The sequence below is a fragment of the Rhinopithecus roxellana genome, chromosome 10, assembly GCF_007565055.1.
Source record: "Rhinopithecus roxellana isolate Shanxi Qingling chromosome 10, ASM756505v1, whole genome shotgun sequence".
In the NCBI taxonomy this organism is placed as follows: Eukaryota; Metazoa; Chordata; class Mammalia; order Primates; family Cercopithecidae; genus Rhinopithecus; species Rhinopithecus roxellana.
Genome location: NC_044558.1, coordinates 58125937 through 58142245, shown reverse-complemented (window position 1 = coordinate 58142245; position 16309 = coordinate 58125937). Strand labels below are relative to the sequence as shown.

At 44.7% G+C, this 16309-nt stretch overlaps 1 protein-coding gene and 1 long non-coding RNA gene across 5 annotated transcripts in view; one reads left to right on the top strand and one right to left on the bottom strand.

Annotated features, from left to right (window-relative positions):
- The first annotated feature begins 4427 nt into the window (after positions 1–4427).
- EIF4B (eukaryotic translation initiation factor 4B) overlaps positions 4428–16309 on the top strand; it is a 37380-nt gene continuing 25498 nt past the window's right edge. For all 4 annotated transcript variants that reach the window (XM_010373952.2, XM_030938613.1, XM_010373951.2 and 1 more), the window contains exons 1-2: positions 4428–4766; positions 15501–15638. In XM_010373952.2, coding sequence (XP_010372254.2) covers positions 4754–4766; positions 15501–15638 — 151 coding nt within the window. In that variant the 5' untranslated portion in view covers positions 4428–4753. The remainder of the gene's footprint in view (positions 4767–15500; positions 15639–16309) is intronic.
- LOC104670612 overlaps positions 13066–16309 on the bottom strand; it is a 33940-nt gene continuing 30696 nt past the window's right edge. The window contains exon 4 of the long non-coding RNA XR_004059528.1: positions 13066–13257. This is a non-coding gene — a long non-coding RNA (uncharacterized LOC104670612). The remainder of the gene's footprint in view (positions 13258–16309) is intronic.

The following is a 16309-nucleotide window of genomic DNA, read 5'->3' as shown; positions in this document are numbered from 1 at the left end:
TTATGTATCTATGTATTTATTTATTTGAGATGGAGTCTCGCTCTGTTGCCCAGGCTGGAGTGCAGTGACGCGATCTTAGCTCACTGCATCTTCCACCTCCCGGTTTGATTCTCCTGCCTCAGCCTCCCCAGTAGTTGGGATTACAGGTGCGTGCCACCACACCCAGCTAATTTTTGTATTTTTAGTAGAGACGGGGTTTTGCCATGTTGGCCTGGATGGTCTCGAATTCCTGACCTTGTGATGTGCCCGCCTCAGCCTCCCAAAGTTCTGGGATTACAGGTGTGAGCCACTGCACCCAGCCAACTTTGTAGTTCTTTAAGATGCATCGTTAGGTTATTTGAAGTTTTACTTCCTTTTTTGATGTAGATACTTATAGCTATAAACTTTCCTCTTAGTACTGCTTTCACTGTATCCCATAGGTTTTGGTATTCGTGTTTCCATTATTATTTGTTTCAAGAAATTTTTCAAGACATTCTTCTTAACGTCTTCATTTTGCCACTGGTCATTCAGGAGCACGTTGGGTAATTTCTGTGTGTCTGTATAGTTTCCACAGTTCCTCTTGTTATTGACTTCTAGTTTTATTCCATTGTGATCCGAGAAGATGCTTGATATTATTTCAATTTTTTTGAATGTTTTAAGACTTGGCCGGGCGCGGTGGCTCAAGCCTGTAATCCCAGCACTTTGGGAGGCCGAGACGGGTGGATCACGAGGTCAGGAGATCGAGACCATCCTGGCTAACACGGTGAAACCCCGTCTCTACTAAAAAATACAAAAAACTAGCCGGGCGAGGTGGCGGGCGCCTGTAGTCCCAACTACTTGGGAGGCTGAGGCAGGAGAATGGCGTAAACCCGGGAGGCGGAGCTTGCAGTGAGCTGAGATCCAGCCACTGCACTCCAGCCTGGGCGACAGAGCGAGACTCTGTCTCAAAAAAAAAAAAAAAAAAAAAAAGACTTGTTGGCTGGGCACGGTGGCTCGCGCCTGTAATCCCAGCACTTTGGAAGGCCGAGGCAGGTGGATCACGAGGTCGGGGATTCAAGACCATCCTGGCTAACATGGTGAAACCCCATCTCTACTAAAAATACAAAACAAAATTTGCCAGGCATGGTGGCAGCCACCTGTAGTCCCAGCTACCTGGGTGGCTGAGGCGGGAGAATGGCGTGAATCCAGGAGGTGGAGCTTGCAGTGAGCCGAGATCGTGTCACTGCCCTCCAGCCTGGGTGACAGAGTGAGACTCTGTCTCAAAAAACAAACAAACAAACAAAAGACTTGTTTTGTAACATATGGTCTATCCTTGAGAATGATCCATGTGCTGAAGGAAAGAATGTGTATTCTGCAGCCATTTGATGAAATGTTTTGTAAATACCTATTAGGTCCATTTGGTCTATAACACAGATTAAGTCCGATGTTTCTTTGTTGATTTTTCTGTCTGGAAGACCTGTCCAATGCTAAAAGTGGGGTGTTGAAGTCTCCAGCTATTATTGTATTGGGATCTATCTCTTTCTTTATTATAATATTTGCTTTATATATCTGGGTGCTCTAGTGTTGGGTGTATATATAATTACAATTGTTATATTCTCTTGCTGAATTGACCATTATCATTATATCATGACCTTCTTTGTCTCTTTCAGTTTTTGTCTTGAAACCTATTTCGTTGGCTGGGCATGGTGGCTCACGCCTGTAACCCGAGCACTTTGGGAGGCCAGGGTGGGTGGATCTCTGGAGGTCAGGAGTTTGAGACCAGCCTGGCCAACATGGTAAGACCTCATCTCTAGCAAAAATACAACAATTAGCTGGGCATGGTGGCAGCAACCTGGAATCCCAGATACCTGGGAGGCTGAGGTACAGGAATTGCTTGAACCTGGGAGGCAGAGGTTGCAGTGAGCCGAGATCATGCCATTGCACTCCAGCCTGGGAAACAAGAGTGAAACTCCATCTCAAAAAAAAAAAAAATTGGCCAGGCGTGGTGGCTCACACCCATAATCCCACCAATTTGGGTGGCTGGGGCAGGTGGATCACTTGAGCTCAGGAGTTCAAGACCAGCCTGGGCAACATGGGGAAACCCCATCTCTACAAAAAAAAAATACAAAAATTAGCTGGGCATGATGGCACGTGCCTGTGGTCCAAGCTTCTCAGGAGGCTAAGGTAGGAGGACAGCTTTAGGCTGGGAGGTGGAGGTTGCAGTGAGCCATGATCTCGCCACTACACTCCAGGCTGGGTAACAAAGTGAGACCCTGTCTCAAAAAAAAAAGAAAAGAAAGAGGAATAAAAGAATGGCTACTCCATAGGCAGAGAGCAGCAGAACGGGCTGCTTGACTAAGAATACTTATAATTATTTCTTGATTATATGTGAAACAAGGGGTGGATTATTCATGTCTTCCCTGGAAAGAGGAGGGCGATTCCCATACTGAGGGTTCCTCCCCCTTTTAGACCATATAGAGTAACTTCCTCACATTGCCATAGCATTCCTAGTATCTTTTAGCATGCTAACGCATTATATTTAGCATACAACAAGCAGTGAGGAGAGATCACTTTAGTCGCCATCTTGGTTTTGATGGGATTTGGCCGGCTTCTTTACTGCATGCTGTTTTATCAGCAAGGTCTTTGTGACCTATAACTTGTGTTGACCTCCTATCTCATCCTGTGATTAAGAATGCCTAACCTTCTGGGAATGCAGCCCAGTAGGTCTCATTTTACCCAGCCGTATTCAAGGAGTTGCTCTGGTTCAAATGCCTCTGACAACTGCACTCTCCATTCAGTAGCCTGAGTAATCTCTTTTTTTCTAATTAACGCGTGACTTACATAAAGTACACAAATCTTAAGTATATGAATTCTAGATATACACCCATGTAACCACCACTCACATCAGGATACTAAATCCTTTTTAAAATTTTATTTCAAGTCATGACATTTTTCTGCTTTAAATCATTCCATACTTTCCCAATCCCCTTGAGACAAAATCCAAACACCTCCTAAACCTGGTTACACAGTCTCACATGATCCAGCCCCTATCTCTCAGGATTCATCCTGAACCATCCTTCCCTCCCCTGCCCTCACCATATTGCAGCAATCCCATCTGCGCATCCTGTCTTCTAAACCTCTTCAGAAGACATTCCCAGTGCTGGCAGCTTATAATTTAGATCTCCGTCTGAATGTCACTTCCTCAGAGGTCTCCTCTGACAGGCAATCTAAAGTTGCACCCAATCACTTTTCACTACACCACCTTGTTTTAAGTACTCACAGAATACTTGTTATAATATTTTATTTATTAGTTGCTTATATATCTGTCCTTCCCCCACTAGAATATAACCTCTTTTGGGACAGTTCTAGTCCATGTTGTACCCACAAATGTCTGTGCCTGGCACACGGTGGGCAACAAAAATTTTCATTGAATGAATGAAATGGAACATCAGCTAGGGGAAGCATGAATAGCCCTAGTCTCAGAAATCCTGAAGGCCTAAGTTTGACTAAACCTCGTCAGTAAATTGGAGCATTAAATGAGGTAAAAGCCCATGGGAATTAAGTGTTCAGCATTTGTTACCTTCTTATTCCGTCTGAACATGCCTCATTAAAGCCATTCTTACACAAGACGCTCGATTTGTTTTGCCTTTACAAAAAATAATTTGAAAACAAACTCCGGCCGGGAGCAGTGACTCACGCCTGTAATCCCGGCACTGTGGGAGGCCACGGAGGGAGTAATGTTTGAGCCCAGGAGTTCGAGACCAGTCTGGGCGACATAGGGAGATACAGCGCCCCCTCACCCACCCCCCGCCCACGCCCGCCACTCTATCTCCACACAAAAACTGTTTTATAATTAGCTGGTCCTGGAGGCGCTCGCCTGTGGTCCCAGCTGCTCGGGAGGCTGAAGTGGAAGGACCGCTTGAGCCCCGGAGGTTGAGGCTGCAGTGAACCGAGATCGCGCCACTGCACTCCAGCTTGGGCGACAGGGCGAGACCCCGTCTCAAAAAATAAAAATAAATAAAAATAAACTCAGTAATTTCTGATGCGGCTTTTAAAAACTAGGCCGGTCGCGGTGGCTCACGCCTGTAATCCCAGCATTTTGGGAGGCCGAGGCGGTGGACAGCCTGAGGTGAGGAGTTCAAGACCAGCACGGCCAATATGGTGAAATATCGTTTATACTAAAAATACAAAAAACTAGCAGCGAATAGTGGCGGGCGCCTGTAATCCCAGCTACTCCGGAGGCTGAGGCAGGAGAATCGCTTGAACCTGAGAGGCGGGGGTTGCAGTGAGCCGAGGTCGCGCGCGCCATTGCACTCCAGCCTGGGCAACAAGAGCGAACCTCCGTCTCAAAAAAAAAAGTACGTTAAACTCAGACTCTTCCCTTTCCAGAACATCCATTTCGCCACACCCATCACCGGCTATGTGCAGAGTAAGCGGAACCAGCAGCGAAGCCCCACCCTTCCCGTCACTCTTCCGACAGGAAGTCTATGCATCACGAGGCCGGCCAGGGCTCAACCCCAGCCCCGCGCTCGCGTGTAGCCCTACGTAAAGCGTGAGGGGTTTCGCGACAACCCAGGCCCCACCCCTTTGGCCACATGTCGCGCATTTCTTCCCGTCGAAAGCCGTGCCACCTCGCCGCGCAGCTTTACGAACCTACAGCAGCGCCGCCCCGCCTCCTGTCTCCGTCCTCACCTCCCCGCCCCCTCCCAGCTTCGCGTCTCCTAGCCCTACGCGCCCGCTATAATCACGTGATTGCCTCATCCGGGTCCTTTGCGTTCTCTTTCCCTCTCCCAACATGGCGGCCTCAGGTGAGCGAGCAGCCGAGCGCGGCCAAGGACTGGGCTCGGAAACCCCCCTCCGAGCGTGATCCACTGATTTCCTGAAGTCGGGGAACTGCTGGCACCGGTTCCTTTCTGAATTGAGGGCTGCGGCAGGCTGGCGGCGTAGCCATGTTAGGTTACTACCTCGGGATGTTTGGGGGGGAGGGGAAGGTGTCCTTCCCCTCCCCCTCACACTCTTTTCACCCTTTCTGCGCGAGATTGGAATAGGCAGTAATGGTGGACTCTGGCTTGAATTGGAGAAGGAGGCGCAGAAAGGTGTGCGGGTGGTGCGAGGCCTTTTCGTAGACGTGAAGCACCGTGCCCACGTGAAGGCGTGGAGGAAGGAAGGAGGCGGTTGCTGCGCGGACGAGTGCACATTAGGCTACGTCTCCAAGGCGCGAGGCTGTAGCGGACCGGAGTCGGGGGCAGGGGAATAAGTGTGGGGGGAGCAGTTGGAACGCGAGCGCGAGTCGGTGGAGGGGCGGGGGAAGGCAGTGGTGCGCGTGCGCGGTGGGAGACACGCGGGTAGTGGAGACGGGCGCGCCTTCAATCCTTGCGCTAGAACCCAGATGGGAAGCTTTTAGCGCGCCTGTGTTGCGCGCTTTTTATGTCCTTTTAGGTTGTCTCTTCCCTTTCTAGAGTGTGGCCCTGTGCCTGTATTCTTCCAAGGGTATGTGTGTTAGGCTTGGAGGTTGGTGCTATTGGGGGGTGGGGAAGCCAGTGTGGTGCACCCACGTGTTGGAGAAGCACGGGTGTGCACCTAGATTTCCTTCTAGGCTTTTTTCTCATACTCAGTTGGAGGCATTTTTACTCAGCGCAGCTATATGCAAGGATCAGGTTTCTCTTCTGGCGCTTCCATGTTGGTTGAATTTGGATAGCTCCAATGGTAGATTTCCGCTTTTTTTTTTTTTTTAAGGTAACTACAACTACCAGCAGGTATTTTAAGATAGTGCTTACTAGTGGCTGGAGTTGCTTACTTCTTTAGACAACCTTGGAAGTTGCCTTGCAAGTCTACTTATCTATTGGGCCTGTAAGAGCAGTGATGACCCAACATCTTGTAGCATTGATTTTAGTTTGGGGAATATAGTTTGTTTTCTCTGGCATGTCCTTGCATTCTTCAAAACATTATTTGAACTTCTATCTCTGGGTGCTCATTTCTTACCCAGTAATTCATTATCTCTGTTACAAAGAAGCTAAGGGTTATGGTTGGCTTTGGAAAATGTTGAGAAATTTGAGGTGCATTTGAAGATCTTTCGTTGGTGTAACACTTGACAGTTGACCAAGCACTTTTGTGCATTGTCGTCTCCTTCGATCCTGAGGTACTGCAGAGAGCTGGTGGTATTTCCCAGCTGAGGAATATTATTTAAGGCCACACTGCTCTCAGCTGGCAGAGCAAGCTCATAATCTTTGAGACTCCTCAGCAACTTAAAAGTATCAAGGTGTCATCATCAGTTTAGGACGCTGCCCGAAAGCATCTGAAGTTTACAAAAATGTTCAAATTTTTTTCTCCAGTGGGCTAGTACAAGTCCTAAATATATTTTAAACTAATCATTACTTAAAGTACTTACTTGGTCTGGATTTGTCACCTTCACAGTTTAGTAATAGTGAAGAAAATTTGTGTTTTCTTAACTTTTGTGTGTTTTTTAGAGGCGGAAGACATGACAGCAATTCATGTCCTTTGTTTTACCAAGTTGAGGGAAATCCAGACTGATTAAAGGGATTTACTCAGTGACGTCCCATTTTCTTGTTCTTCCATATTTACTCCATCCCCTTGAAAACCCTCATCTCTTTTAATTCACTTCAGTAAATCTTTTTAGCTGGTACTGGTATCCGAGCACAAGTCACGTCTTTCAGTCTGCCCTTGAGAATCTGGGGTTTATCGGATTGTTTCCCCGCTCCTCTTTTCCAGTCACGTTGGCTTTGTGAAGGAACCAGTATTCCCTGATGAGGGAAATGGATGTTATATATTCTGTGTGAAAATACATAAAACAACTTCCTATGCCTCTTTTACTGTTAAATGAGACCAAAAAATTCTTTGCAGCAATACCAGTTTCCAGTGTGATCCATTATTGACCTTCAAGAACTCAGGTAGGTCTCAGAACTAACTATAGAATGAGGATAGTTTGAATTCCTAGAAACTTGATACATTGAGCCAGTACACTTAATTTCTTGCTTTGCTTCTTAGAAAGAATTCTTCAAGGCCGGGCGCGGTGGCTCACGCCTGTAATCCCAGCACTTTGGGAGGCTGAGGCGGGCGGATCACTAGGTCAGGAGTTGGAGACCAACCTGACCAACATGGTGAAACTCTGTCTCTACTAAAAATACAAAAATTAGCTGGGTGTGGTGGCGCGTACCTGTAATCCCAGCTACTCAGGTAGCTGAGGCAGGAGAATCACTTCAACCTGGGAGGTGGAGGTTGCAGTGAATCGAGATTGTGCCACTGCACTCCAGCCTGGGCAAAAGAGCAAGACTCCATCTCAAAAAAAAAAAAAAAATCTTAAAAATATGCAGTTTTTCATTTCTCTTAAATTTTCATTGTGACTACTTTAGTAGACTTGTTACAAGCCAGTTACCTCTTGAATCTCAGTTTCTTTATCTGGAAAGTGGTCATTATTTGTCTGCTCTCCCCTTACCTAGAGGGAATCAAATGTGTTTGATACAGTTTAACATTTAAAATGCTTTCAAATTGGGCAGGGTGCAGTAGCTCATGCCTGTGATCCCAGCACTTTGTGAAGCCGAGGTGGGCAAAATACTTGAGAACCGGAGTTCGAGACCAGCCTGGCCAACATGGTGAAACCCAGTCTCCACTAAAAATACAAAAAAACTAGCCGGGCGAGGTGGCGGGCGCCTGTAGTCCCAGCTACTCGGGAGGCTGAGGCAGGAGAATGGCATGAACCCGGGAGGCGGAGCTTGCAGTGAGCTGAGATCTGGCCACTGCACTCCAGCCTGGGCGACAGAGCGAGACTCCGTCTCAAAAAAAAAAAAAAAAAAAAAAAAAAAAAAAATTAGCGGGGTGTTGGGCTGGGCACGGTGGCTCACGCCTATAATCCAGGAGGCAGAGATTGCAGTAAATTGAGATTGCACTACTGCCCTCCAGCCTGGGTGACAGAGCAAGACTCCGTCTCAAAAAAAAAAAAAAAACTTTAAAATTGGAAATAACATACATAAGCTCATGCACAGGCCTTTCATTTCCATAATGCTTCAAAATGCCATCCTGTGTGACATCTCATTTGATTATTTTTATAGGGAGATGATGCTCTGCAGTGGTTGTTTTCATACACTGCTGACTCTCACGGTGAAATGGTTTTAAGGGTTGCCATTATATATTGCTTACAGATTACCTAGTTTCAAATTCCATCCTCTATCACGTATATGTTTTTCTGGGAGTAAGATAACCAGAAGGCTAAAACTAAAACTCTTTGAAAGTTTAAATACCAATACAGAATACTGAATACTGTCAATTAAGATAAAGCAGTATTTCTAAGTAATGTCATTGAAAAAAGAGGTATGTTTCATCTCAAAACATTCTGGAATTCTCTTTTCATAATGGTAGAGGAAATAACTGATGAATACAGTATTTTAAGTGCATATTTGTAATTAGATTTGCCTTATGTACATTTATGAGCCAGTTTCTTAAATTTGTGATAGATACTGCTATGGTCCCAATGGTAGGAAAGTACTCAAATCAGGAAGTTTAATTTGAATTTGTGTAGCTCCTGTCTCCCATTTTGTGTAATGGTTAGTATGGCATGCATTGGGCACTTACTTTGATTATGTAAATGATCAAATTGAGTATCCCTGGAGGGATAAGGAAAAGGTAGTATGGCATCTTTCTTCTTGTGTCAAAATGAAGTAATTGGGCACAGAGAGGTCATGAAACAACCTGTACGGGAGTCAAGATGGTGGAGCTTATGAATTCTGACTTAGTCTTTATCTCTACTATGCTAAACTTACCCAATCCCCAACTAAATCAAAGGGTGGTTTGCATTGGGATCTTTTCGACTTTACAGTGGGTTTATCTGGATAGTAAATGCTTTTTTTACTTGAGATGGGTTTATCCTGATAGTCTTATCATAAGTCGGGGAGCATCTATATAGTGCAGTAAAGGTGAAGGTGAAATATGATATTGCATTGCATGAAATGTCTTTTCATGGCTGGGCTCTAAACACCAATGTAATTAATTAGTCTAATTCTAAGCACTCTATTTGGATAGATTGATTGTGTTTATACAGTGCTGTTGATTTAGGGAAACATTTGTTAATCATTAATTCATTATTTAAAGTAGCTTTTTTGTTGTTTTGTTTTTGTTTTTGTTTTTGTTTTGAGACAGAGTCTCACTCTATGGCTCAGGCTGGAGTGCAGTGGCATGGTCTCGGCTCACTGCAATCTGCACCTCCTGGGCTCAAGCAGTTCTTGTAGAGATGGAGTTTCACTGTGTTAGCCAGGCTGGTCTCGAGCTCCTGACCTCAGGTGATCCTCCCACCTTGGCCTCCCAAAGTGCTGGGATTACAGGCGTGAGCCACCACGCATGGCCTAAAGTAGCCTTTAATTATGGAGAATTTGGCAGAACTCACTTTTAATAACAGCTTTATTCAATGTAATTTGTATACCATAAAATTTACCCTTTTAAAGTATACAGTTTGGACCGTGTGCAGTAGCTCACACCTGTAATCCCAGCACTTTGGGGTGCCAAGGCAGGAGGATCACTTAGGCCCAGGAATTCAAGACCAGCCTAAGTAACATGGTGAGAACACATCTCTACAAAAATTTTTTTTTTAAATTAGCCAGGGGTGGTGGCATGTACCTGTGGTCCTAGCTACTTGGGAGGCTATGGTGGGAGGATTGCTTAAGCCCTGGAGGTCAAGGCTGTAGTGAGCCATGATCTCACTACTGTACTCCAGCCTGGGTGACACAGCAAGGCCCTATACAATTTGGTGGGGTTTAGTATATTTAAAGATGTACAACCATCATTATTAATTAATTTCAGAACCTTTTTATCACCCCCAAAGAAAAGTCCTTTGTATAGGACTAACATTTCCTTTTCATTTATCTTTTTATTCATTGAAGTGAAACATCACTTAGAACATGGTTCTCAACTAAGGGACAGTCTTTTCATCCCAAACCCCCATCCCACCATAGAGCATTTGGCAGTGTCCAGCGATGCTTTTGGTTGTCACAGTGGAATGGGGTTCAGGGGTTGCTATTGGCATCTAATGAGCAGAGTCAGAGATACTGCTAAAGATCCCCCCATGACAAGAAATTACCTAAGCTAAAATATCAGTAGTGCCGAAATAGAGAAACTCTGAGTTAAGAAGTAGGTTGTATTTATTTTAGTGTCTATTTTAACAAATTCTGTTTATTAAGAAAACCATGAATGTGTTGTCTCTTGTTTAAGGGCTTCTGGACTTAGCAATATTTCCGTTTTTAAGGTCTTTTATTAAACCTGTATGGATATATAAAGAGCTGGTGGTGTCCTTTCCCCACTGTAGACCATGTATAAATAATTGGGACACGTTTTGCGAGCTGATTGATTTGTTACCTTTTTAACCAGTTCACATAAGATTTAGAGAAAATTAAAGAATTGGACCAGTTCATTGTCGAATTGCAAAGGATTGATAAACCTGGAGCATTAAACAGTGCTTTACTTATAAAGCAGAGGGAACACTGTTGAAATCTAAACATGTAATGGGCCTAGGTATTGGGGAAGCAAAGGGCATGGAGGATTTAGATAACATCTTTTCTCAGTTATTGGAATGAAATGGAGTGGAACAAACACGGGCACCTACTTTAGGCTTATTGATTTTGCTTTTCAAGGGCTACTTCCTTTAAACCTGCTGCTTATGTTGTGACTGAGTCAGTGCTGCTCCTGCAGTTAAATAAGTTAAAGATCTTGTACAGAATTTTAGCCTGTTTTTTTTTTTTTTTTGAGACTCATCTAATAGCTGGGGCGCAGTGGCTCACACCTGTAATCCCAGCACTTTGGGAGATGGAGGCGGGCGGATCACCTGGGGTCAGGAGTTGGAGACCAGCCTGACCAACATGGAGAAACCCCGTCTCTATTAAAAATACAAAATTAGGTGTGGTGGCGCATGCCTGTAATCCCAGCTACTCGGGAGGCTGAGGCAGGAGAATCACTTGACCCTGGGAGGTGGAGGTTTTGGTGAGCCAAGATTGCACCATTGCACTCCAGCCTAGGCAACAAGAGCAAAATTCTGTCTCAAAAAAACAAAAAAAGACGCGTCCAACAGTAATTTCTTAAACAGAGGGCCTGGGAGTGGGTGGCAATCAGAGGAGGGGGAGATTTGTGATTTGAAAAGACATTCTAAGATTTAAAAGTGCTTTTAATATTTTTTAGTCATGATATTTAATTTGTTTGGAAATTTCAATTAACATTAAAGAAGAAACTTGTTTCTCAAAGGAGTCAAGGGGTAAGAGTTGAGAAATTGATCTACAAAGTTGATTTAAGCCAAATCGGACTAAAGGGCAGATTAATTCCACATTCTGCTGTTTTGGTAGAAGATACGTATATAGAACAAAGAGGAAAGGGATACCTTATTCAGATTGTTATGTTCTTATGTTGAACTTGACCTCATTGTACTGACCACCAGTTCTATTTGTATCCTCCCAGTGGAAGGATAGGTTAATAATTGGATATTAGCTGATGATACTGGATTAAGCCCCATGAGGGTAAGGATATCTAGCTAGCATCATGTTAATCCCAGACTCTATTTTTGAATTAAATGATATGAAAAAGTCTAAAATAAGCCCACGCACTATAAGTGGTTTGCCTCATGTCTTATTCGTGTTAGCTTATTAAAATCTCCCATAGATCTTTGCATATGAGGCTGGGCGCACAGTGGCTCATTCCTGTAATCCCAGCATTTTGGGAGGTCGAGGTGGGTGGATCCTTTGAGGTCAGGAGTTCGAGACCAGCCTGGCTAACATGGTGAAACCCTGTCTCTGCTAAAAATAACAAAAATTAGCCAGGCTTGGTGGCACGTGCCTGTAATCCCAGCTACTCAGGAGACTAAGGCAGGAGAATCACTTGAACCTGGGAGACAGAGCTTGCAGTGAGTCAAGATGGTGCCACTGCACTCCAACCTGGGCAACAGAGGGAGACTCCGTCTCAAAAAAATAAAAAAACCTTTGCATATGAGCTACAGCAATAAAAGTGCTATGAGACCCAACATCTGCATAACTATTCTTTGAAAGCTATGGAATAAGGCCAAGTGCAGTGACTCACATCTAATCCCAGCACTTGGGAAGGCTGAGACGGGTGGACCACTTGAGGCCAGGAGTTGAAGACCAATCTGGGCAGCGTAGCAAGACCCCCGCCTCTACAAAAAATTTTAAAATTAACTGGGCGTGGTGGTGCATGCCTATAGTCCCAGCTACTCAAGAGGCTACAGTGGGAGGACTGCTTGAGCCCAAAAGGTCAAAGCCGCAGTGAGCCATGATTGCACCACTGCAAAAAAAAAAAAAGAGAGAGCAGACCGGGCATGTTGGCTCACATCTGTAATCCCAGCACTTTGGGAGGCCGATCACAACAAGGTCAGGAGATCGAGACCATCATGGCTAATACTGTGAAACCCTGTTTCTACTGAAACAAAAAAAAAAAATTAGCCTGGCGTGGTGGCACGCGCCTGTAGTCCCAGCTACTTGGGAGGCTGAGGCAGGAGAAATCACTTGAACACGGGAGGTGGAGGTTGCAGTGAGCTGAGATCACGCCACTGTACTCCAGCCTGTATGACAAAGCGAGACTCCATCTCAAAAAAAAAAAAAACGTAGGGTGGATTCAAAATGTGATCTGGTTGATGATAAACGATACTTTCGGAGCTGGATTAATGTTAAGTCACTTGAGAGATATGGAAAATACCATGTTCGTGGTCAACTTTGATTATTTTAGCCAGGTTCATCTGGTTTACATGTTGAGACCATAATACTTCAGGTTCTGATTGTGTCCAGAAGGCTGTGTGTTAACATTCATAGCAAACTGGTTATCTTTATTTCCTGAAAGTTGAATTTTGAAAGAAAGGCAGATACCAACTGAGAAAGCAACCTTCAGTTAAACAAAGGGATACATCAAGTTTGGTATTCTTGGATTAAAAATCAGGTGACGCCGGGCGCGGTGGCTCAAGCCTGTAATCCCAGCACTTTGGGAGGCTGAGACGGGCGGATCACGAGGTCAGGAGATCGAGACCATCCTGGCTAACATGGTGAAACCCCGTCTCTACTAAAAAATACAAAAAACTAGCCGGGCGAGGTGGCGGGTGCCTGTAGTCCCAGCTACTCGGGAGGCTAAGGCAGGAGAATGGCGTAAAGCCGGGAGGCGGAGCTTGCAGTGAGCTGAGATCTGGCCAAAGCTGCTTGCTTTTTTCTTAATCATGTAGTGTCTGCTATCAGGCCAGTTCTGGAACTTTACTGAGTCCCTTCTGCTCTTCTGAATTAGTTCTTGATTGGTGGTGACTTCTCAGAAGTTCTGAGGACCAAAAAGAAAGAGCAGTGTCAGTTCACTAAGCTGAACCATTTGGAGATTACTAAGTATTCCTTAATGGTGGGAAACACTTAAATGTGTTGGTTATTATGGTTTTCTTGTGTTTTCCTTTTAGCATTACATCCTCATATGCAGTATTGTTATAGTAGAGAAGGACATTTTTTTCTAGAGGGCAGAGAGATCTAGGGAATATGACTTTTACCATTTGAACACTACAAATAGCAGTACGTTTTACCATGGTTTTGATAATCTGACATAGAATAAGCTGCTGAGAGGCAAGGATACCTTGGTGTATAGAAAGAACCTTGGACTTCGTATGAAAAAACTTGGGTTTTATCTTCAGCCTAGCCATCTAATGTCTCTGTAACTTTACAGACATCTAGTGTTTCACTTAACCTCTCTGAGACTTAGTATCCTTTTCTGTAAATTGATAGTTGTGGCCAGGCACCATGACTCATACCTGTAATCCCAGCATTTTGGGAGGCTGAGGCAGGAGGATCACTTGAGCCTAGGATCCTCCAGGATACTTGAGACCAGCCTTGGCAACATAGGGAATAAAAAAAAAAAATTAAAAATCAGCTGGACATGGTGGTGTACCTCTGTGGTCCCAGCTTTTGAGGAAGCTGAGGTGGGAGGATCGCATGAGCCTGGGAGGGTTGAGGCTGCAGATAGTCGTGGCCACACCACTGCACTACAGCCTGGACAACAGAGCAAGACCCTGTCTCAAAAAAGAAAAAAAAAATGGGGCCGGGTGTGGTGGTTCACACCTGTAATCCCAGCACTTTGGGAGGCTGAGGCAGGTAGATCACCTGAGGTTAGGAGTTTGAGACCAGCCTGGCCAACGTGGTGAAACCCCGTCTCTACTAAAAACACAAAAAAGTTAGCTGGGCATGGTGGCGGACGCCTGTAATCCCAGCTACTCAGGAGGCTGAGGCAGGAGAATTGCTTCAACCCAGGAGGCAGAGGTTGCAGTGAACCGAGATGGCACCATTGCACTCCAGCCTGGGCTACAAGATAAAGACTGTGTCTCAAAAAAAAGAAAAAGGATAGTTGTGATTCCTTCCTCATATGGTTTGTTTACAAGTGTCAAACAATCTTCAAAAGTGCCATACAGAATATGTTATGTGAGATACGATTATTTTTTTTTTTTTTTTTTTTTTTTTTTTTTTTTTTGAGACGGAGTCTCGCTCTGTCGCCCAGGCTGGAGTGCAGTGGCCAGATCTCAGCTCACTGCAAGCTCCGCCTCCCGGGTTTACGCCATTCTCCTGCCTCAGCCTCCCGAGTAGCTGGGACTACAAGCGCCTGCCACCTCGCCCGGCTAGTTTTTTGTTTTTGTTTTTGTTTTTGTTTTGTTTTTTTTGGAGACGGAGTCTTGCTCTGTAACCCAGGCTGGAGTACAGTGGCCGGATCTCAGCTCACTGCAAGCTCCGCCTCCCGCGTTTACGCCATTCTCCTGCCTCAGCCTCCGGAGTAGCTGGGACTACAGGCGCCCGCCACCTCGCCCGGCTAGTTTTTTTTTTGTATTTTTTTAGTAGAGACGGGGTTTCACCGTGTTAGCCAGGATGGTCTCGATCTCCTGACCTCGTGATCCGCCCATCTCGGCCTCCCAAAGTGCTGGGATTACAGGCTTGAGCCACCGCGCCCGGCCGTTTTTTTTTTTTTTTTAGTAGAGATGGGGTTTCACCGTGTTAGCCAGGATGGTCTCGATCTCCTGACCTCATGATCCGCCCGTCTCGGCCTCCCAAAGTGCTGGGATTACAGGCTTGAGCCACCGCACCCGGCCAGCGAGATACAAAGTTTTATTCATCTTTTTTATCCAAGGAGCAGTGAAAGTAGTAACTGAATAGAAGTACTTACAAAATTAAAGATCTCAAATGATAAGTGAATATAGTAGAAAATAAAAGGTTGCCCCCACACTCCAAACATACTCTCCAGGGGGTATCTCAAACACCCAGACCCTTTTCCATACGTAAACATGTGTTTACACATAATAGATATTCTGCAACTTTTAAATTTCTTATTGTTTTGTTCTTCTTTTTGTGCCATTGTATTGTGCTTTCTCCTTATTTATGTCTGTATAGTACCCCTTCATGGAAATGCCATAATTTAACCATCTGAGGAGTATCCATGTTACTTTCTTTGAAAATAATGTTTTACAATATTGCATTGTACAGCTCTGTAAATATCTGAGTGTTGATGAATAATCTTTCTCTTGCCTTTTAAAACAGCAAAAAAGAAGAATAAGAAGGGGAAGACTATCTCCCTAACAGACTTTCTGGCTGAGGATGGGGGTACTGGTGGAGGAAGCACCTATGTTTCCAAACCAGTCAGCTGGGCTGATGAAACGGATGACCTGGAAGGAGATGGTAATTTTTCTTTTGTCATCATGTTTGGAATGTTTTATTATTTTCTAGAGAAAACCTATTACGTAATAATTCACATCATTTGTAATCTGAAAAGAACTTACTCATATTTTAGCACCTGAAATCTTACATATTTTATAGAATCTAAGGTTTATTCTGAGGTTTGGGCTATCAGACTTTGCAGTGAAGACTGAAGTGGTCATTTAAGAGAGCTTTGCTAGTTCTTGTTCTTGCATTAACAGACTTCTTAAGTTACTATTCTTTTGGGCCTCATTTTCTTCATTTTAAAAGTAAGCAGTTCTATGGGGTCCTCATAAAGTGATGTTTCAGGCTGCTCGCGATGGCTCACACCTGTAATCCCAGCACTTTGCGAGGCCGAGGTGGACAGATCACGTGAGATCAGAAGTTCAAGACCAACCTGGCCAACATGGTGAAAACCTGTCTCTACTAAAAATACAAAAATTAGCTGGACGTGGTGGCATGTGCCTGTAATTTCAGCTACTCGGGAGGCTGGGGCAGGAGAATTGCTTGAACCCGGAAGGCGGAGGTTGCAATGAGCCGAGATCATGCCACTGTACTTCAGCGTGGGTGACAAAGCGAGACTCCATCTCAAAAAAATTAAAAACAAAAAGTGATGTTTCAGTGTAATCTGTTAGCTATGTTTACTCAGAGCC